Source organism: Emys orbicularis, chromosome 8 (assembly GCF_028017835.1).
Source record: "Emys orbicularis isolate rEmyOrb1 chromosome 8, rEmyOrb1.hap1, whole genome shotgun sequence".
NCBI lineage: Eukaryota > Metazoa > Chordata > Testudines > Emydidae > Emys > Emys orbicularis.
In genome coordinates, this window is record NC_088690.1 from 77,307,573 (window position 1) to 77,330,174 (window position 22,602).

At 41.8% G+C, this 22,602-nt stretch overlaps 1 protein-coding gene across 1 annotated transcript in view; it reads left to right on the top strand.

Moving 5' to 3' along the window:
• The window catches only part of NRG2 (neuregulin 2), a 293,910-nt gene that overhangs the window by 251,903 nt on the left and 19,405 nt on the right, over window positions 1-22,602 (top strand). Inside the window, exons 7-8 of the mRNA XM_065409469.1 lie at window positions 11,372-11,395; window positions 21,232-21,334. Of these exons, the coding sequence (XP_065265541.1) occupies window positions 11,372-11,395; window positions 21,232-21,334 (127 nt within the window). The remainder of the gene's footprint in view (window positions 1-11,371; window positions 11,396-21,231; window positions 21,335-22,602) is intronic.

Sequence of the window (22,602 nt, forward strand, 5' to 3'; positions counted from 1 at the left end):
AGGAAAATCGGGTCTTGTCGTTCCTTAGTGAAGGAGCTAAACCCCTAGTGGTCCTTCCCAAAAGACTGCACTGTTTAATACTGAATCTAGAGTTAAAGGCAGCAGCAAAGCTCTTCAAAATACTTGGCAAGTTTCCCTCCACTTATGCTTCAACAATAAAATGTCTCAGCCACATGAGGGACTATTTTGTTTCCAACTTCAGCAATACCTCTTCTTGGATGTGATGTTGTTACCATGATGACTCCGGTTGACGTGGGGAATTTTATCAGTGGATCTCACGAGAGCACCCATGCTGGGACTTGGGGACAGTCTTTACCTTCCTTTCTCTGCACACGTATACGCTTGTGTCACAGGGCTGGTGCCAAAACCACCGCTCTTGCAAAGATGACTTTCTGAAGAATCTTAGGGCTAGTTTACACTAGAAGTGCTACAGTTGCACCGATGCACCTGCACCTCTGTAGTGTGTCTGGTGACCATGCTCTGTGTCAATGGGAGAGAGCTCTCCTGTCTGCATAATAAAATCTTCTCTGTGAGAGACGGTAGCTGTGTGAGTGGGAGAAGCTCTTCCGCCAACATAGCGCTGTCCACACCGGTGCTTAGGTCAGTGTAACTTAGTCACTCGGGGGTTGGCTTATTCACACCCCTGAGCAACATAAGTTATACCAACATAAGTGGTGGCGTGTTCAACCAAGCCCTTAGTCAGTAACAATATTGGTCACCATTTCTTGAGATCAGATCTGTCCTCCTCCGTTTTATACAACAATATCCTAAGGGACTGGGAGAGCCCTCTTTTTCAACCATCTCCTGAAAAGATTGCCAGAGCTCTGGTCAACAGGTCTCCAAGGGTTTTGTAAAACACAGAGATAATTCCCTCACACCCTGGTGAACTGGAGGCATTGAAAAAATTAGTGCTATAAACAACACCCCTTCCCGCGAAGACAGTTCAGGGATCAGCATGTTAACTCAAATGTCTATATTTAAATTTTATCCAGCTGAGATTTGTGGAACAGTTTAGAATTTTGTGACACAGTGTAGAATTCTGCTGGGTCCATTTATGTTTTTTTCTTCTGAGTCCTGAAAGTTCACCTCAAGTTTGCTATTCACTCTTTTCCTGTTCATCTTGCTGTTGATTTTTCTAAGTGTGTATGCTGCTTTACTTGCTGCTTGACGACGATATTAAAGTTGACGTCTATGACCTAGAATGGAGCTAACTTACACTAATTTATGATTTAACCTAGTATAATCCCCATTTTTCTTCCAGATTTTGTACTTAGCTTCTTTTAAAAATGTAATTTTGATAAGTCAGTTGGTGGCTTCGCACCAGTCTGCAGAGAAATCATACATCAGCATCTTCTAATCCTTAGAGAGAGAATCAACTTTGCCCTGAATTTTGTAGTCCCATAGGAGCTCATTATTCAGGCCCTATTTCTAAGTGGGGAGATATGTATTTACTGCACAGTGCTCAGTATAGTGACATGAAAATGTGGAATGGGAAAGATTTACTTGAGCAGTCAATGTTGTGGAGTTAGTGTATATCCCAGCAATTTTGCTTTTGGTGGAACCTTTTATGAAAATGTATCCTGGATTTCTAGAGGTATGTGAGCTATATGCGTCTGTTAGATTCTGCTTAATGTGAATATTTGAAGCATGGCCATCATATGTGAAGGTATGTAACTGAACGTTCCTGTACAAGTTTCCCTTTCTGTAGTTGAAATCGCCTCTGCAGATGTGGATTCTAGAAAGTATTATTGAGACCTGGTGGAACCGTGTGTTGAAGACAGTTTTGCCCTATCTGTTATAGCAGCAAAATCATTTTTATCTTAAGGTGAGAAGGGGCCAGGGATGACCCAGCACTTGCTGCTATGGACAACAGCTGGTCATTTCCCTATTGTAGACATTATGAATTCAAAGAATTCTTTGCTTTCTGGTGGTAGATGCGGGGATAGACATTTATTAATCTAAGAAAGTCCCTTTGGAATCCACATCTTCTATCAACCCTTTACCTGGACACTCACTGGTTATGTTCTGTACAATAATCTCAACAGCATGCTCCCTGCACCATCATAAGGTTCCTTTCCATACACAAGACAGGGTGGCCTCCTCACTGATCACTCTTTCCTGTGAAAACTGCCTTCCTAGAGGATCTTCTGAGTCAGAAGCAATTTCCGCCTGCAGCCCCGGTGTCAGACACCACATCCCCATTACGAGTCTCGATGAATTTCTCAGCTTTGTGCAGTTGCTCCAGAACGTAGGGATATCTACCATGGTTGAAGCTGGAAACAAACTGGATACAGCATTGCATATTTCCACACTAGCTCTGCTAACTGGCATCTAATCTTCCCCAAAGCTCTCCTCCTTTTCAGCTGATTAGTACTATCTTTCAGAAATAGGGCCATCCAGATTTATCAGTGGAGATTGATCTTGTTTGTAGGATGATCAGTTGTAATAATAAATACCGTAGATTTAATAGCAGCTTCCAGTTAATGGCAACATATTTCCAGGACCCAGTCCTTTGAGTAAGCACAGCTGAGTGCTTCAGCTGTGTGCCATGGCTTCCAAACATGTGAACCTAGCTTTCACTGATAAAGTTTGGGTCCTGGGGGGCCTACGTAAGCAAGTTAGCTGGCAGCAGAGCAAGGGAAGGACTTTACCTCTTCAGATGGCTGGCTCAGTCGGTGGACAGCCCAGCACAAGGTGGTTCAGCATCAGGAGCCTGGTGAGAAACAAGACACTGACCTTCCGACAGCTACTGAATGGCGGGCAGTCAGCCTACTCAGCATTCTAGAACAGTACCAGCCACATGGCATCCTCAGTGCAGTTGGGACTTGTCTCTTCTACCGGGGTTTTCCCGATCCACCTCGTCATGCTGAATAAAGGGTGTACAGGAGGGAAAAAAGCTATGGGTTGCATCACATTATGGTATTGTGCAAACATGGATGGGATGGAGAAACAGCCTCTGATGGTGATTGGAAAGCACAAGCGCCCTCGTTGTTTCCCTAAAGAGCACTGAAATCTACCTGCGATCTACAGAAACTCAACCAGTGCATGGATGTCAAGTGTGCTGTTTGAGGAGTGGCTGGAACAGGAAGCTGCAGCTACAAGACTGATACATGTGCCGCTTAATTGACAATTGCTTGGCTCATTCAGCTAATGTAGAGCTGTCGCACGTCGTGTTAAAATTCTTGCCTCTGAACACAACTTCAGTCATGCAGCCAATGAACATGTGTCATTAAAAATGTCAAAGGTCACTGCTGTGCTTGTCTTAATGCACGGGTTATTGCCTCTCTGGATACTGACCCACACCTGCGAGCAGTGGACGTTGCCAAAAAACCCAGATCTGATTAACTTCATCTTGCTATGGAGTCAGAGGCCTCTGTTCTCCCCAGACTGTTCTAAACCACTTCAAAAGGGAGGGTTTTCACCAACCGAAAATGGTGGACACTGATGTGCTGGCCAGTGCTTCTGTTCCTGAAAACCCAACCGCAGAGGAATTTGAGGCCATTGTTGAGTCTGACGGTCATCTGGAAATAGAAGGGGAGCTTTCTTATGTTAAACTCCTGGAGACAGCAGTGGCTGGAAAGCCCCACCAGGCTGATGAGGCACCAGAGAATAGTGCCTTTGATGATGAACCCAAAGAGCATTCCCCCACAGAGCAGCTACGTGCCGGGGACATTTTTGGCAGGATATGCCAGAGTCATGGCTTTGAGAACGGTTCTGAGGCTGCATGTAAACCTGAGAAAGATTTGCAGGTGGAGGTGGCAACATGTAGAATGCAGAGAACATTGGACAAATTTTGTTCTTAAAAACATTTTTACTTATATAATTTTTTGTATTTGTTATAAAATCTTTTGCTGCTTCAATTTGTGTAACACATAAGGAGCACTCAGTACAGTACTGTTCAGCATACGGAGACATTGTACTGTAAGTGTTTGATAAGTTTTCTCTGGGTTTTTTTTAAAAGCTTTTGCTTCATACAGTACTGTAGAGTGGTGTTCCACTTTACACTATTTCTTGTGACACACAGCAAACTCCTAAATTTGCTCTAAGCATTGTGGTACATCATGTGTCCATTACTGTGTGCCATGTTTGGTTTTCTTCATACTGAAAGTTAATAAATAGTTTCACAACTAGTGTACTGTACAATTCATCATTGTTCCATGCTCATTTTTCTATGTATTCCCCCTGAAAAAAAGTTGCTTATTGGCAACTTCCAGATAATAGCCGCTTTTAACTGGGAACCGAGAGGTTGCTATTAAGCAGAATCCACTGTGTCTCTTAGGGCCCAGTCTATCCCCTTTTGAAATCAAGGGGATTCCTACCCAAAGTGAGGGGTCTTCATGTTAAAGATATGCTTGATCCTCTCGGAGCAGATATGATTTGGACTCACACTCTGTGCTGGTTTTATGCATTTGAGGCAAAATTCACTCCCATGCACTACATAAGTCCTCAATATAGGGCTTTAATGGGTTTTCAGTGGTACATACACCTGAATTTCACCCTTTCTATGCACACCACTTAATTTATTGAACAATTTATTTCCTATGTGATAACCAAGATATAGGGAGAAGAATAAAGGGCAGAACATTTACTTCTGTTTGATACAGTCCTGGATCACAGAAAGTATGTCCTCATAAAAAGAACAAACTTGTATATCCTTGTCATTGTCCTTCCTCTTTTTCCTCCTCTGTCTCTTATTCATCTGAATTCAACAACAACATTGTAACACTTTAAATTCCACAATCATCACGCATCTACCCTTTGGTGATATGATAACTGCTGACCACTTAATTGTAGGGTAATTACTGTGGCATGTTGTGGCCGGGTAATTACAGGGAGTTAGTGGTTTATCATAATAACAGGGTTATTTCTCAGTTCTGAACTACAGTGCAGGTTACACATTGGGACCTACTAAGGTTAATTACATAGTAATCACAGGAGCCTGCTAATACGCTTTGCAGTACCAGCAAAAACCTGCTATGTTTTTTTTATTAATAAGGTACTGAGCAAGCTAAGTTGCTATGCAATTAATGAAAAGTTATGGGCTAATTGAAGTATTACCCATCATTCCATTCTCTTCAGCACATCATCTCCTTTCCTCATGTTTCTATGGGGAGAGCATGGATTGTTCTCCAGACTTTTTGGAGCAAAGTTGAACCTATGTGGAATGAGCATTGACTTTATTATCAAGAATTTTATGTGCCTGCCCTCAGATTTTTTCCATCTGGTTTTCTTTCTCAGACCCGTTGGGCTGCAGAGGCCAGTTCCACTCAGGCAACCCAAAGCTGCCTTGAAGAGGATAATTTATGAGAGCACTGACCACCTGACCTTTGCTTTTTAGGTGCTCTGGGGGCCCGGGGAGCTACGGCAAAGATACCGTCCCAGAAATCTACAATTCCACGATGGCCATCTTGTCTTGAATTGTTATTCACATGGAGATGCCTGCCTGACATTTTTAAAGCAAAATGTGGCCAGAAAATCAACAGGGATTGTATAACCATAGGTCTGCCATTCTTATACCCACCCCAGCTGCAGAGAAAATACACAGCGAAGCTCAACTGTGATGTCACAATAGACAAAGAAAGCGCTTCCAGCAGTAGTTTTCCAGCCAATGCTATTTTAGCATATTATTGTTTTAGTTAAAGGAATAATCTCTCAATTTAAAAACATATACTCCGAACAAATGCCTTTCCTTACCCGAGGTGTTGCTAATGACACCACAAAACAGTGATAGCACTTACCATCAAATTAATTCTTTGCTATTTGTATGCTTTATGTCCTCTGGGTGAGATTCATCCCTGGGTTGGGGGGCAGCACAAGGCATATGTATTACTTAATTCCCACTCAAGCCCTATTCTAAGGAGTGAAGTGGTGACCCAATGATGAATATTGCTGTACTATAGCATTCAGGCTTGTCTACGTTGGCAATTTACAGATTATGATGTAGATCAGGGCCATGTATCATCTTCCAGGCGTTTGATTCAGTAAGGTTTCCTCTTTTTTGGAACACGTTCACTTGAATCCCATATTTCATGGCTGTTTCCTCCAATTTTTCTGCTCTGCTCTGGAGCATCGTACAAGGTAGAAACATAAATTTTAAATGCTAGCATTCCTTCTTCACATCTGTTCACTGCCCTTTCCCATTGCGGCTCCAATGTGGGGGAATTGCCCGGCCCATCCACACTTGATTCAGATTATCACTTACCAGCGCCATCATCTCCCGTGTATTTCAGCACTGCTCAGGCTAGTGTATTCACCGTCTGACACAGCTGCAGCGATATCAGCTTGTGTAGAGTTTGCTTCCTGTTTCCAGTGACTCCGTGGGAACAGAAGCAGGCCCTTATTGTTGTTTATTGTGATACTAGGGTAGTAAGAGAAGACACACTGTCTGATTGTAAAATCACTGGCCTGGGATTGAAGAGAACTTGCCTCTGTTTTTGGGTGTGACATTGACTTGCTGTGTGACCTTTGGCAAGTCACTTAGACCAAAATTTGCAAACTTGGGTGCCTAAAGGCATGCACCTAAATACATAGTTGGGCACCTAAATACAAGTGGTTTGACTTTTAAAGAGCTGTGGGTGCTTAGTATCTCTGAAAATGCAGTATTTTGGTTCCAAATATTAACTGGGGTACCTAAGTTTAAGAACTCAAGTGTGAAAATTTTGGTCTTCACCTTTTCTAGCTTCAATTTTTCCTTCTATAAAATAAGGGGTTGTGAGGCTTAATTCCTTAAAGTAACTCCTTTAAACTGTGTGTCTGCAAACTGAGGTGGGAACGAATGCCCTGAAAAATGGCTGCAAGTGGACTATAATGCCCAAAGCCCCAGGCTGAGGTGGGCTACCTGTTAGACACCTCTGTTGTGACCAAAAGTAGAGAACAGGATGCAAAATGCAAAACCTTTACTTCCCTAACATGCCACAGGGGGAGCTGTTTGCACATACACACACACCCCGAATTGTCCCCAGCTGTGCATATACAGTTTGTCTTGTCTTCCATGGGAGGCTGATCCACCAGGTACCTTGTTCTCTCCTCACAGCCCTCTTACAGTCCACCCAGCTCTGGAGAAGATTAGGGAAATTACTGAAGAGAAGTCATCATTTTGCAACAGAACAGTGCGTCTTGAAATCACTTTCTCAGCACAAGGGAATATTGCTTTTCTGCTCAATCTGCATGGAATTACACCAGGCATGAATTGAGTCTCGATGGTGGGATTTTTCAAAAGTTTAGGGGAGCTAGGTACCCAACTGCCATTGAATTTCAGTGGCAGTTGGTTTCTAAGGGCCAGATTGTCAAAGGCACTTAGGTGCCTAAAGATGTTGGAATGTACAAAAAAGTGTCCAAGTGAGGTAGATGTCTAAGTCCTAGTGCTTAAGCCTTTTGGAAAAAACACCTATCTGCATCTTTAGGCACCTAATTATCTTTAAGATCCCAGCCCTCATGTGCCCATATGTTTTATTAAGTCCTGTATTGGTGTTGCTGCTTCAGTGACCTTCTGTGAGGAGGTTTAGCTCGTAGAGTGATGTGATCTTGGCCAATAGCAGAGCTGGAGCAGTAAGAGCAGCTGCCAACTTGGATCCATTAAATTGAAAAAACTTCCCTCAGTTTTTACACTGTCTGTCCCCCTGTATATATATCAACTTTTTACTTTCATTCTGAACGTTGTTGGGCAGCTCAGGGTTGAAATTATTTTTATTTTCACATCAACTTTTCCCTGTAGTTGTGTTTCCTGCAATGTGATAGACACAAAAAAGTCTGAGAGCCAGGAAATGTGCTCCCAAATCCTTCACTGAATATGAAATTAGTTCAAATGTCTCAGATACAAGGTTTTTGCCATAAATGTGCAGTACCTTCAGTCGCCCTCTCTGAGATTGTTAACAAATGCCAAGCTGGTGAATGCATATTGGTGCAGAACACTGTTGACCATGTGCCAGTAGAAAGGAAATGGTATAAAGATACTTTAGATCAGCTGATTCTGTCTCAGCTAACTGGACTGCGTTTGATTACCCAAGGATGTAATAGCTGTGCATTTGTATAGTACATATTGCAAAAACATAGCTATGTGAATGCCTAGTTAATGTTAAATATTTAAATTGAAAAAAGACAGGAAATGTTTGTTTGGTAGCAATATTAACTCAAGCACGTATAGTAGGCCCCAGTGAAAATATAATTATGGCTCACAGTATTAATTCTCCAGTGTAAATTCTAGGTATGGAAAATGCCAAAAACACTGCAGAAGTATGAAATATCAGATACAGTAGATGTTGGTTTTTTAATGATGACTACTGTGTTGGGTATAATAAATTATGTATTAAAGCAAAACTTTTCAGGAAGGTTCAGCCAGCACAATTAGGACCAGATTTTCAAAAGAGCCCCAAACCCAACATCTGGCTATAATTGTCACAATGGGATCTTCTGAGTGCTGAATATTTTTGAAAATATGGCTCCAACTGCGGATGCTCAGCCAATGAAAATCTGGCAGTGCGTCCTTTTGAATAACCTGGGCCTATGTACCCTAAGTAGTTATCAAAATGATTGTATGTGTAATATAGGCAAATTATTGGTATTATGAGAACTATGCATTTCCTATGTTTAAATATACAATGCCTAAATACTTAATGCTACCTTAACAGATATATATATAAAAAAATTTATCCAAGGGCTAAAATGCAAAGTGCCTAAGTGACTAAGCCCCAGATATTTAAAGATATTTAGGCATCTAAGAATGCCAATAGGTGCCTAATAGGATTTATTGACATGTTTAAGTAGGTTAGGCGCCTAAATTTCATTGTCATCAAAAAGATTTGAGTGCCTAACATGCTTAGAAACTCTTGAAATCCCACTAGGTGCATAGGTGCATCTTTAGATGTCTAAATACCTTTGAAAATCTGGCTCTTAGTTGCAAGGACTTTCCAATGTACCCGGGGATGCTTGACCCCTGTACAATACAGGTACATATTGTAACATTCTGAACCCCTGATCAACTTCAAACATACACCTCTTTTATTTAAAAGAATTTGACCTGCCCTTGAAATGTTTCCTCCTTTGCTCCCCAAATATGGTATTTCTTTGCAGATGTACACCTGTCTGAGGACCAGGACGGGAAATTCCACATTTAAGAAAGTAGGGAATGATTCCCAGGCAGTTTAATTTAATTATAGGCAACACAGGTAACGATGCCTGTAGTTAAAATTGCTTATAACTTGCTATTCTAACACACTGTTTTCAGTTGTTTATAACTTTACCACACTGAAACGTGAAACCATTTATATAAAGAGCTGGCTGAAAAATAAAAATAGTTCACAAAACTTTCAAGAACTTCCAAGATGGTTTCGTTCCTTTGCTTTTTGAAACAGGTTGATTTTCATTTTGTGAAATTTTCTACTGAAATTTCTTAAGGCAACATGTATCAATTTACAAATAGAAATTTTTTTATTTTTAAACATTCTACTGTGGGACTAAACTGACCAATCAAAACTGACAATGAAGAAGAAAACCCCTTGCATGAAATAAAAAACTCAAGATCAAACCTAGAGAACAGTAAATGAAAGTGGATACAAAAAAACTGATAAGTGAAAACTTTTGAGATAAAAAATGTTTGCTAAAATTTCTGCAAACTGGGGAAATATTGTGAAAATATTTTTAATCACATCCATCTGAAGCTGCTCAGACGTTTGGAATGTTAGAATAAGTCATGTCGGGAGATGAATTACTGGGTAAATCAACTGAGCTAGACAACAATGCATTTATCAGATGGCTCCATAACTTAGCACATTATCTTCATATATATATATTTAAAAAAATCAATTGACATGATAGAAAACTGAAATAAAGTAAATCTAGAACCAGGGTTTACATGATAAACAAAAGGTTCGGAAGAATACCTTAGTTGGGTCCGTTTCTCTCCTGCCCTTCCATCTTGTGTTGTCATTTATACCTGTGCAAAGTGGTTGTGAAATGCTACCAGATGGCAGCGTTTTGCACTCCCTTTGGCCGGGTATAAATGGTGACTCAAAATGCAAAGCAGGGAAGAATGAGGCTCTGCGGTAAGGAAATGGCAAAATACTCAAAAATGGAGTATAAAAGAGGAACCTGCTTTAGATGAGACTATTACTGTAGTCCATGAGGGTTAGTGCTAATCCCCCAAAGTTCAGTACAATCGCAGAGAAAAACTTGTCTTTCTCTACCACAAAACTGGTTACTGTGGAAATTGGAGCATAATAACATTCACATCCACAAATTAGGAATGATCATGTTTTGTGTATGGTGGCCTCTGCTTTATATGCAACGATGTATATACAGGGTCTGAATGTTCATGCAGGCAAGACTGCTGTTGATGCATATAGGTGTTTTCCTGTATAAGGCTGAACCATCAACACCCGTTGGGTGTGATAATATACAGAAACTCTCAGCTATTTTGAATATTTTCAGTTTAACTGCATTGTTGGGCTATTAAGTAAACTGTATTTCTCTCAGCAATATCTCTCCAACATAAATTGCTTTCTTATTTTTAACTAATTTGAAGTTTCAATGGTATATGATCAGATTTTTGTTTAATTCAGCACTACTCCTGTTCTTTCTAATGAAAGCAAGGTCACAGTGTATGTCAAAGGTGGAAGAGTATAAACGTCAAAGAAACTTTGAGAACAATTCTGATTTTTCGATTCTCAGGGATTGTTGTCTTGCACAAGCAGCTACATATTTGCATAATTAATTATGTACAGCGCATACACAATGAACTACACCCCTGTAAGAGCTACTATAGCCAATAGACATGCACTGTCAACATGCATGTCAGTGGATTTTAAAAGCCGTGTTGCAGGATGCACCTGTGTATCGGAGATCAGACTTCAGACTATGTGCACAGAAGTCTCCTCATTAATTAAGGATAATAGTTTGTGTCTTTTTGCTTGGAACTGTTTGAAGGCCTGCACATCCGGAAAGGCTTGTGAAATTGACGAGTGCCTACTCCGGGCGTGCAAGTTCAGGAGACAGTTTTACAAGATCCTTACAGCAGCTATGTATGCTGGCCTTTCTGGTGTCAGGATATGTCTCCCAACTGTGTACGTTTATTCCAACTAAAAGCTGAATTCCATCTCAGGTACTAACAGACATGTCTCATCTCTAGAGAATTCATGATTAACTACCATTGCTATCTCTTTGAACATTTCTTTACATGGAGCAATACCTCTTGTGGGAATTAAAAACATATTAATGCATACGTTGTGTTCCTAGTTACTGCAACTGAGACAATGAATAGGAAAAGCTAACCTGCTTTAACCACGCAGTGTGTATATATTTTGTATATTCAGAAATCTTTGACAGACCTGTTTTTCTTTTTTTCTTTCTCTTCCTTGTCCTCTTTCTGCATTGGCAGAGCATCTTGGATTTGAATTAAAGGGTATGGAACAACCATTCATTTGTTAATCAGAAGCCATTAAGAGTTGCCCACAGTCCTTAACATTACGGCTTTGATGGGATGATTAAAAAATCAGCTGTTCTGCTCTTTTTACTGGCACCCAGAAAGATATTTGGATAAAAAAAACCCAAATGTGAACCTATAAAAATACACATGTATTTGTAGCAGCACATTTTTCTTTGTCATGCTAAGAAGCACTATGTGCAAGGCATTACTGGAATACTAAATTGTTATATGTCTCCTCACTGCAAATCTTTTTTCTGTATTTAACTTGAAGAGCTGGGGTTTGTGTTAGTTTGAAAGGTGACCAGCAAATGTAGCTTGGTAATGGACAAATATTCCAGTAACAGAAAGTCTAGAATTTAGGCCACTGGGGAACAAGAAGGGCGTGATTCTGGAGTCGTTCTGCATGTAGCTCTCCCACTGAAATCAAGGAGAGTGCAGTGGGGGGTCAGAGTCATGCTTTTCTCACAAAATATGTGCTTGGTTTGAAAGAAATTGGTTTCAAGAGGTAAATCAATTCAAGTCAGCTGAATTACCCTGGAAGTGTAGTGAAGTCAATTGGGGAGTGTCTTTCCATTGACTTCACTGAGCATTGATGTAGCTCAAGGAATATAGGCTAACGTTTTCAAAAGCACCTTAGGCCCAGACCCTCAAAGGTATTAAAGGATCTGAGTCTTAGTGACTTACAAGCTTTTGAAAATTTTACCATTAGATAATTTTAGGAACAGGAAAACCCCATTTGGCCAAACACATGGCTCCTTTCTAGGTGATCATAATGCCGCTCTTTTGTCCTGCATTCCCCTTAACTCTCTTTCCAGCAGTACAGTGCAGGGGTCTCTTGAGTTCACATTTTGTGCTGCAGTCATATTCCCTTGTACTGCGTCCCCTCTCATTTGTTTTCTGTGTGTGGCATAGTTCTGGCAGAGTTCTCTGTTTACCCCTATTTTTTACATTGCCATTTGCTCAGTGTGCTAAACCATAAAGAGCCAAGGCCCACAGTCCTTATTCAGGGCCATACCATGTTTCTGTATTGAAGGAGCTGGCGTAAAAATGGATGGCATCATATTGCCTCAAGTTCTTACTCAGTCAAAACTCCCAGTGCAGTTTTGGTTGGTTAAGACAGCAGGATTTGGCCTGCTGACTATGCTGATGCCTCTTTGCAAACCTCTCTCACATTCCTCCAGGGGCCATATTGTTCTCACGGTTGCACCCATGTAACCACATTGGCTTCAGTGGGGTTATGCTTGGGTAACTGAGAGCAGAATTTGGTTTAAATTTCCAGTAAAAGATACCTCCATTCTGTAAACACTTCCTTTATCGCTTCCTGCAGATCCCTGAGACCTGCTGTTGCCTTGTGTTGCATCCTTTCTAAGTGAACGTCTTCCTTTGAGCAATATGGTGTCCAGCTGTGCACACAGAGATCCACAGGGGATCTGATAAGTGCCCTGAACTGTTTTTCCCTCTGCTTATATATCTTTAGTCCAGATTCAGTGCAGCCAGAGAGATATGTTAGCTCAGTATAGCACAGAGCAGACCTACATGGTTAAGACACTTTAATTTCATTTGATGGGCTCACTGGGGCATGAGTCGCTCACCTCTGGCGTCCGGGGACTAAAGTCTTTTCTCAGCTATCCGGTGCAAATCACTAGACACTAGCGTAATGAGAGTGGGCTTTGTCTCCCAGGGACCCAAATCCTTTCTTCCCCAGGGTCTGGTCCTGGGTGCTCCCAACTCCCACTGGTTTGAATGGAAATGGTGGGACTGGGGATCTTGCAAAAGAGGGTCAGCACCCGTTTAGATCGGGCTCCCAGTGCAAAGGGGTTTGGTGGTTTCAGCACAGCCCCCAATGGATATTTGTCCACCTTTCCAAACTGCCACAACACTGAGCAGAATTCGGCACAGGTAGTAGCCTCTGCTCCAGAGTAGCCCAGAACCAGCCTGCCAAGACTGATTCACATCCTCCCAGCAGGCAGTTCTGTGCTACAGAAAGTGAGTTCATTTTGGAGAAGGAATTCTAGAGAAATTGGTGCTGCTATTACAAATACACTTTTAAATAACATTTAGAATTGAGGATTTTTGACATCCCTTTTTAGTTTACTTCTGTCTTGTTTTCCTTGTCCATTCCCAGTCTCATTATTAGGCAATAAACATTAATATGCTGGATCTTTAGCTGTCTTCTCTACTTCATCCATTCTTCACTTTCCATGTGTTTGCTGTAGTACCCATGGCTGGAACTGTGACTGTGTCTGCATTACTTGACATTAAATGATTTGTCCATAATGTCATTGTTTTAGAATGATGATGATGACTATTATTTATTAATTGTTATAGCATCACAGGTGTGCAAGGCACTTTAGAGACAAACATTGACTGGCCCTACCACAAAGATCTTATAATATAAATTAAACATAAAATCATTGTATAGATATTTACATTATTTTCTTTCTGTCACTGTCCCAGTGAGTTTATGTAACATGAAGGGATTATGTTATCTGCCATCAATTTAATGAGACTTCGTGGAGCCAACCTAGATTATTTTCAACAATCATGCCTTGAATTGTGCTGCACAGTGAGTTTGGGATTTGATCCATGGGAAAAAGGGTTGCAGTATAGATGAAAGTTGTGGAGGAAAAACTAACTCATTTGGTAGTTTTTCCTCCCCCACCACTATCCCTCCTTTTTTCCATTAAATAAAGGCAGGGTTTGCATCTGAAAAAAATAACATTTTTGCAGCAAAAATTGTGAATAGTGAAAATTCTCTATGAAAGTATCATTTCACCTGGTTTCAAGGTAGAACCGGATCACTTTCCGCCTCCTTCCCCTCCCACTATGAACAAATATATTCACCCAGCAGAAAAAATCCTGAACAGATTCATCCACAAGCAATAAAAATCACATCTAGCTGCTTTGGCAAATTTGTATTAAATCTCTCAAAACTCAGGCTCGGCCTTTGCACATGCAATACTCCACGACAGCGATCAAATGGAGAACAGATTGCTTGCTGTCTGTATGGAATTCATAATACCAACTGTGAAAAAGAGACTGTCAGAACTTTCTGAGCTGCTCCCAAATAGAGTTAACTCTACACTAAGATCCACAAAGGTATCTTGTTAAGCCATCCATAATTTTTTAGAGCTGACTAAAATCTAAATGAATTTGCTGTTTTTTTCAAAATTAAATGCTAAAAATTTGATTACGTCAACTAGAATTGGTTCACAAAATCCACTGAAGGAAGGTTTATATTGCATTTCTGAGATTGGGGCAGCCGGTCCTGACAGCTCAAAAGAGTAATGTTTCCTATTTGTGAGGTGAGCAATGCCTGAGGCCTGTAGAGCAGTGCTCACCTCAGCGAAATAAAATCATGCTTCTTGTCTATTTTAGCTGTCCCTGTTGTTTTTGTGCTTGTACTACCAGTTGTGACAGTACAGTAGCTCCTCCTTCACCATTAGTCACACTAGAGTTATAGACACTGACAATGAAAATCTCCCAATCTTTGGTCCCCTCCAGTCAGGTCATGGCCCCGCTTGTATTTCTCAAGTTTGATGACCTCCCAAGATGGAATGTACATTTGCATTAATGATTCCAACACCAACATGATTGAACTGGAGAACTTGGACTGTTTGACTGAGTGAAAGGGGCTATACTGATGAAATCCAGGCGTGGAAAGGTGCAGCTCTCCCTTTCCATGTTTCCACCAGTACAGAATATGCACAGCGTTCCCCACCAGGCAAAAATACAGGGAAGGGGAAAGCAAAAAAGCTGAGCTAAACATCCCAATCCAAATGTGAGTTCTTCCCAAAAGAGGACATATGATGATTTGACGTAATGGGGAGGCCAGAGAACATCAGATCAGACCGCATGCTCCAACAACCAACAACAAATCATCAATATGAGTCTGCATCACAAGTGAAACAAATCACCTCTGTGCAAAGGGTCAGCACAGGACCTCAGCACCATTTAGGTCCCACCTTAACCCTTTAGGGCTAGTGAAGAAGGTTTGGGCTGGCCGTCTGCATAGGGGTAAATTTTATCCCAGTTGAGGAGGAACTTGATGAATTGCTCCTCAGAGGACACACTACCCTAACCCAGTATTGGCCAAGGAACGCACATGGAGGCACCAAAGCTTGGGAGATTCTTGATGTCATCCTCTCTAATGAATGTTGAAGGAAGATGCCTGTAGTGGTGGAACTAGGATGCAGAAAGGACAGAATAGGTAAGAAATTCTCTATTCTTGTCACCTGTAATAACGACTATGCTAAAAGTCTCCTCTCTGGCCTGCAGTGTGAATAGCCGTGTATGCTGCATTCATTCCCTACCCAGAACCCGTGTTCAGTTCAGCAGAAGCTTAACATGCAGGACATGTGCAGCCTGTGTCATAGAGGTTCACAGTGCAGAGTGGAGTGAATGGAGATTTCCCCCCCTTTTTGGATCACTGCTTTAGAACGAATGTTCACAGTGAACAAAGTGAAATATTTCTGATTTATTTTTACACGTTGATAAAAAGAAACAAAACCAGGTGGATTTTGACACTCTCTGGCTTCTCAAGTAACTACTGCTGTTTTTCTCCTGTTTGGACCCTCAGAAAGAGAATAATCTTTTCTATATTAGGTACTTCCAAAAGTGGTGGGCTAAGACAGGCTCAAATCCCAAATTATTTTCTCTTAGCCTTTTCTTAAATACTTTTTATCCTACTACCAGGAGATGACTCTAGCATTCCTAGCACCTGATGCCATTCTTACTTTCCTTCTGGTTTTACCTCCTATAGCTTTGCAGTTGCTGGGGATACAAGATATAGTGTAGTGAGGGCACTTAGTGTCTCCTGGTGGAACAGTCCACCCTAACAACTTCAGCAGGGTTTTTCTTGCCTAATTTCTATAAGAAAATGTTCTAGAGAATGCTAATTAAGGGACAAACCCCAACAACCCGGAATGCTGTATAAATAATACATGCTATTGGGGCATATTGACTTATTCATGGTACAAATCTTTTTTTGGTTCTCCCTCCCATCGGGTTCACAAGATGATATAGTGGGCCAAATTTTTCTCTCAGTTATGCAGTTGGAAATCCAGTTACTCCATTGATTTCAGTGGATCTGCACCCATGTAACTGAGGGCAGAGCTTGGCCTACTGTATTCATACAAGAAGAATAAATGCCCCTAGCCATGTGATTGGTTGAGGATATTTGGGTTGAACTAAGTTGAGGCAATCTGAATCTTAGCGTTTCCCCTGACTCCATCCTGAACAGTTTTACGGATCTGATCAGTTTGGATAAATTACTTCTCTCCAAGAGTGTGCTGTTAATCTGTTGCAAGTGACTGATTTCATTGGCGCTGAAAAGTCTTCCATTACAAATAACTATGGATCTCTCCTGCTTGTTACAGCCATATCTTAATAGAAACACTAGATCACTGATGAAGTTCAGTTTAATTTCTCAAGTGTATGTGAGTTGTACAGTGTGGTTGAGACCATGCAGTGTCCCATGATACAACTCATTCCTGGACCACAATTGCCAAGAGGATTAACTGAGATGAATCTGTGTTACTGTTTGGGTTGAAAAATTAATTAGATTACTTCCCAGGATTTCATTAAAAAAATCCACTGCTGTTATTGACAGGTTTCAGAGTAGCAGCCGTGTTAGTCTGTATCCGCAAAAATAACAGGAGTACTTGTGGCACCTTAGAGACTAACAAATTTATTAGAGCATAAGCTTTCGTGGGCTACAACCCACTTCTTCGGATGCATATAGAGTGAAACATATATTGAGGAGATATATATACACACATACAGAGAGCATGAACAGGTGGGAGTTGTCTTACCAAGTCTGAGAGGCCAATTAAGTAAGAGGGGGAAAAAAAAAAAAAAAAAACTTTTGAAGTGATAATCAAGATAGCCCAGTACAGACAGTTTGATAAGAAGCAAGTGTGAGAATACTTACAAGGGGAGATAGATTCAATGTTTGTAATGGCTCAGCCATTCCCAATCCCTATTTAGCCCTGAGTTGATTGTGTCTAGTTTGCATATCAATTCCAGCTCAGCAGTCTCTCGTTGGAGTCTGTTTTTGAAGTTTTTCTGTTTTAAGATAGCCACCCGCAGGTCTGTCAAAGAATGGCCAGACAGGTTAAAGTGTTCTCCCACTGGTTTTTGAGTATTATGATTCCTGATGTCAGATTTGTGTCCATTAATTCTTTTGCGTAGAGACTGTCCGGTTTGGCCAATGTACATGGCAGAGGGGCATTGCTGGCACATGATGGCATATATCACATTGGTAGATGTGCAGGTGAACGAGCCCCTGATGGTATGGCTGATGTGATTAGGCCCTATGATGGTGTCACTTGAATAGATATGTGGACAGAGTTGGCATCGGGCTTTGTTACAAAGATAGGTTCCTGGGTCAGTGTTTTTGTTCAGTGATGTGTGGTTGCTGGTGAGTATTTGCTTTAGGTTGGGGGGTTGTCTGTAAGCGAGGACAGGTCTGTCTCCCAAGATCTGTGAGAGTAAAGGATCATCTTTCAGGATAGGTTGTAGATCTCTGATGATGCGCTGGAGAGGTTTTAGTTGGGGGCTGAAGGTGACAGCTAGTGGTGTTCTGTTATTTTCTTTGTTGGCCCTGTCTTGTAGGAGGTGACTTCTCTAAAGCAAATACTCACCAGCAACCACACATCACTGAACAAAAACACTGACCCAGGAACCTATCCTTGTAACAAAGCCCGATGCCAACTCTGTCCACATATCTATTCAAGTGACACCATCATAGGGCCTAATCACATCAGCCATACCATCAGGGGCTCGTTCACCTGCACATCTACCAATGTGATATATGCCATCATGTGCCAGCAATGCCCCTCTGCCATGTAAATTGGCCAAACCGGACAGTCTCTACGCAAAAGAATTAATGGACACAAATCTGACATCAGGAATCATAATACTCAAAAACCAGTGGGAGAACACTTTAACCTGTCTGGCCATTCTTTGACAGACCTGCGGGTGGCTATCTTAAAACAGAAAAACTTCAAAAACAGACTCCAACGAGAGACTGCTGAGCTGGAATTGATATGCAAACTAGACACAATCAACTCAGGGCTAAATAGGGATTGGGAATGGCTGAGCCATTACAAACATTGAATCTATCTCCCCTTGTAAGTATTCTCACACTTGCTTCTTATCAAACTGTCTGTACTGGGCTATCTTGATTATCACTTCAAAAGTTTTTTTTTTTTTTTTTCCCCTTACTTAATTGGCCTCTCAGACTTGGTAAGACAACTCCCACCTGTTCATGCTCTCTGTATGTGTGTATATATATCTCCTCAATATATGTTTCACTCTATATGCATCCGAAGAAGTGGGTTGTAGCCCACGAAAGCTTATGCTCTAATAAATTTGTTAGTCTCTAAGGTGCCACAAGTACTACTGCTGTTATTGGTTACTGGATTTTCAATACTCTGGCCCCTCCCTGTCTTCCAATAGCCAAACCACCTCTCCTCCATGCCCACCCAACCTTTGATTATTTAAAAGTTTTTCCTTTCAGCATCTGTGTGCTTTTGTGCATCAGATGTTGTGGTTATGGAATAACTCTAGGACCTATAGCATGCAGTTGCTGCAAGAAAAAAAGCAGTCTTGAGTCCAGCAGAGAGAGATATGTGATGGGGCCATCGAAGGATCAGTGTATATATGTGTGAGGATGGGTGTGACAATCGGAGTCCAGACACCCCAAAGGAAGAACAGAGGTTCTGAACCCCAAAGAATAAGCAATTGAATCAACTGGTTGTATCTGATATTACTGTGTATAAAAATGTGTTGTGTCAGGTCTTTTATGAAAGCTTGTAATGTTCTGGCAATATTCTGTAATATTTTTATTCCCACCAGGTCTCTGTTGTGTGTGGAGTGTGTGTGGCAAAGTGAACTGATAGCTGGGTGCTGGTTTCACTCCATTGGGGGTGACGAACTAGAGGGGAAAAATACAAGTGTTGGGTAGTTAAGAACTTGGGGAAACAGATTTGGGTGGACTTGGCACTGAAGGGCTGTTGAGGTCACCCTGTCAGGGGTTACTACACTGGTGGAAGCCAAGGTGAAAAAGTACACTCATAGGCTGGCTACTGGTGTCAGAGCTCTGAGCCATGGCAGCCTAGCGTTAGGCCCCCCAAGTTACAGGGCAGGTAGTGACAGAACCCCTTACTGGTCTGGGTGGTGCCCAAAAGAGTTGGCAGGATTTGAACCTGTGTGGGGAATCTCCCAGTAGCCAGCCTACAAGCATAAGGGTGACCTCAACATCCCCTTCTGGTCCCAAGTCCCCCCAAATCCATCTCAGGTTACCCAGAAAACAAACATAAAGGCACAATCTCAGGCTCTACATGTCTGTAATAGCTAATTTCCCTTTTATAATACAAGTTACCTATTCCCACTGAACAGTTTCCCAGCATGCTCTCTGACCAAGACATGCACTTCACTTAGATGCTGGTCCTCAGTTTTTGGGTGTCCTTCACTTCAAAACCCCTCTCTCTTAAGGGGTTGCAGTTTTTTTGTCTTTCTCTCAGACTATGGTGATTCATGGAGGGGAAATTCTTCCTCTCTTAGGTTGGGTCTACATTAAAAAATTAAGTCGACCCAGCCATGTCACTCAAAGGTGTGAAAAATCCACACCCCGAGGTACGTAGTTAAGCTGACCTAGCCCCTAGTGTAGACAGCGGTAGGTCAATGCAAGAATTCTTCCTTCGACCTAGCTACCACATCTCAGGGACGTGGGTTAGCTACAGTGACCAGAGAACCCCTCCCATCATTGCTAGGGTGACCAGATGGCAAGTGTGAAAAATCAGGATGGGGGTGGGGGGTAATAGGCACCTATATAAGAGAAATCCCCGAATATCGGGACTGTCCCTATAAAATCGGGACATCTGGTCATCCTTGTCATTGCAGGGGGTAGTTACACTGAAGCAGTACAGCTGTCCCACTGTAGTGGTTTAAGTGTAGACTTAGCCTCAGTTTTCCAAGACTGGGATTTGTTTGTTTTTTTATTTCAAGTTGTTTCAGTGTTTTCCCATTCATGCTAATGGTCCACCATTGTCTCTTCCTGGCTGGACAATGGACGGGTACTTGAAGTAAGTTCTGTGTAAACAACTGGTTTAAGAGGAGCCCATCTCTGTTGTGAGGTGTGCTTGAAATTGTAGTTCTGGAAATGAGCATAGTAGTCTAGATTCATAATTACATACGTTTCTAATCCCAGTCTGTCTATGTATCTCCTAAGGACCATCAAGTTAGAACATCACAAGCTTTCATAACGACCTGACTTGACATATTTGTATACACAATAACATTGTATACAACCAGTTGGTTCAGTTGCTTATTCTTTGGGGTTCAGACCCTCCGTTTTCTCCTTGGAGTGTCTGGACCCTGATTGTCTCAGTGGGTATGGTCAGGGTCCTGTTTATTGGATTAGCAAGGCACCTGGGGAATCTGCTGGAAAGGAAAGAGAAGAGTTGTGGGGCTATTGGAGATCATGGACTAGAGGTCACAGAGCTGTTATAGGGGAGGAGAGGGGCCAGTGATAAGTTTGCTGGGGTGCAGAAGGGAGGGATTACTGGGCAGAAGGAGGAAGCCATGAGAAGAGGAGGAGAGAATGGTAGGAGATCTCGATGTGTTTGGGGAGGTTTGGGATAATCATCCAAGCCTTTGGGTGCTTATCAGAACTGGACCATGGAACACTTTGAGATCTGCTGATGACTAGTCTACATGGGTTGGATTCTGCTGCTATTTGTGTGTTCAGAACACATTATTTTCACTGGCGTACGTTTTTAATGAGTATATTTTTCTAACCTTTGCAGAAGCTGAAGAGCTCTATCAGAAGAGAGTTTTAACCATCACTGGGATCTGCGTTGCATTGCTTGTGGTTGGAATAGTATGTGTGGTCGCTTACTGTAAAACCAAGTGAGTACCGGCAAACAAGTCAAATCTAACAGCAATATTCAAGCTTTGGGTTCACACTTCTAGCTATGGCACTTACTGACCTAAGATAATACTCAAAGGAGATGCTGTACTGTGCTTCTCACTTACAGCAGAGAAAATGCAAGGTCTAATGGGGCAGGGGAGTGGAAGTCAAAACTCTCTCTATGCCTGACCCTGTTTAGAGCTCGTAGGGGTACCAGATTGTGCGGGATATTCTGCATTTCAGCTGAATCAACCCCATTTTGCTAAGCCAGGCAATGTCCTGTGGATGAGAGAACAAGACTCCCAGTAGCAATGGGAAAAATCCATTAGGCTGGGACCTAGGTGACCATGACTTCTGGTCTCATCTCTCAGAGTAGCAGCCGTGTTAGTCTGTATCCGCAAAAAGAACAGGAGTACTTGTGGCACCTTAGAGACTAACAAATTTATTTAAGCATAAGCTTTCGTGGGCTCCAGCCCACTTCATCGGATGCATGGAATGGAACACACAGAAGATATTTATACATACAGAGAACATGAAAGGGTGGAAGTAGCCATACCAACTGTAAGAGGCCAATCAATTGAGATGAGCTATCATCAGCAGGAGAAAAAAAACCTTTGAAGTGATAATCGAGATGACCCATACAAGGTGTGAGGATACTTAACATGGGGAAATAGATTCAATTAGTGTAATGACCCAACCATTCCCAGTCTCTGTTTAAACCTAAGTTAATTGTATCTAATTTGCATATTAATTCAAGTTCAGCAGTCTCTCTTTGGAGTCTGTTTTTGAAGTTTTTTGTTGCAAAATTGCCACCTTCAAGTCTGTCACTGAGTGGATAGAGAGGTTGAAGTGTTCGCCCACTGGTTTTTGAATGTTATGATTCCTGATGTCAGATTTGTGTCCATTTATTCTTTTGTGTAGAGATTGTCCGGTTTGGCCAATGTATATGGCAGAGGGGCATTTCTGGCACATGATGGCATATATCACGTTGGTAGATGTGCAGGTGAACAGGACAGGCCCAACAAAGAAAATAACAGAACGCCACTAGCCGTCACCTTCAGCCCCCAACTAAAACCTCTCCAGCGCATCATCAAAGATCTACAACCTATCCTGAAAGATGATCCCTCACTCTCACAGATCTTGGGAGACACGCCAGTCCTCGCTTACAGACAGCCTCCCAACCTGAAGCAAATACTCACCAGCAACCGCACACCATACAACGTAAACACTAACCCAGGAACCTATCCTTGCAACAAAGCCCGATGCC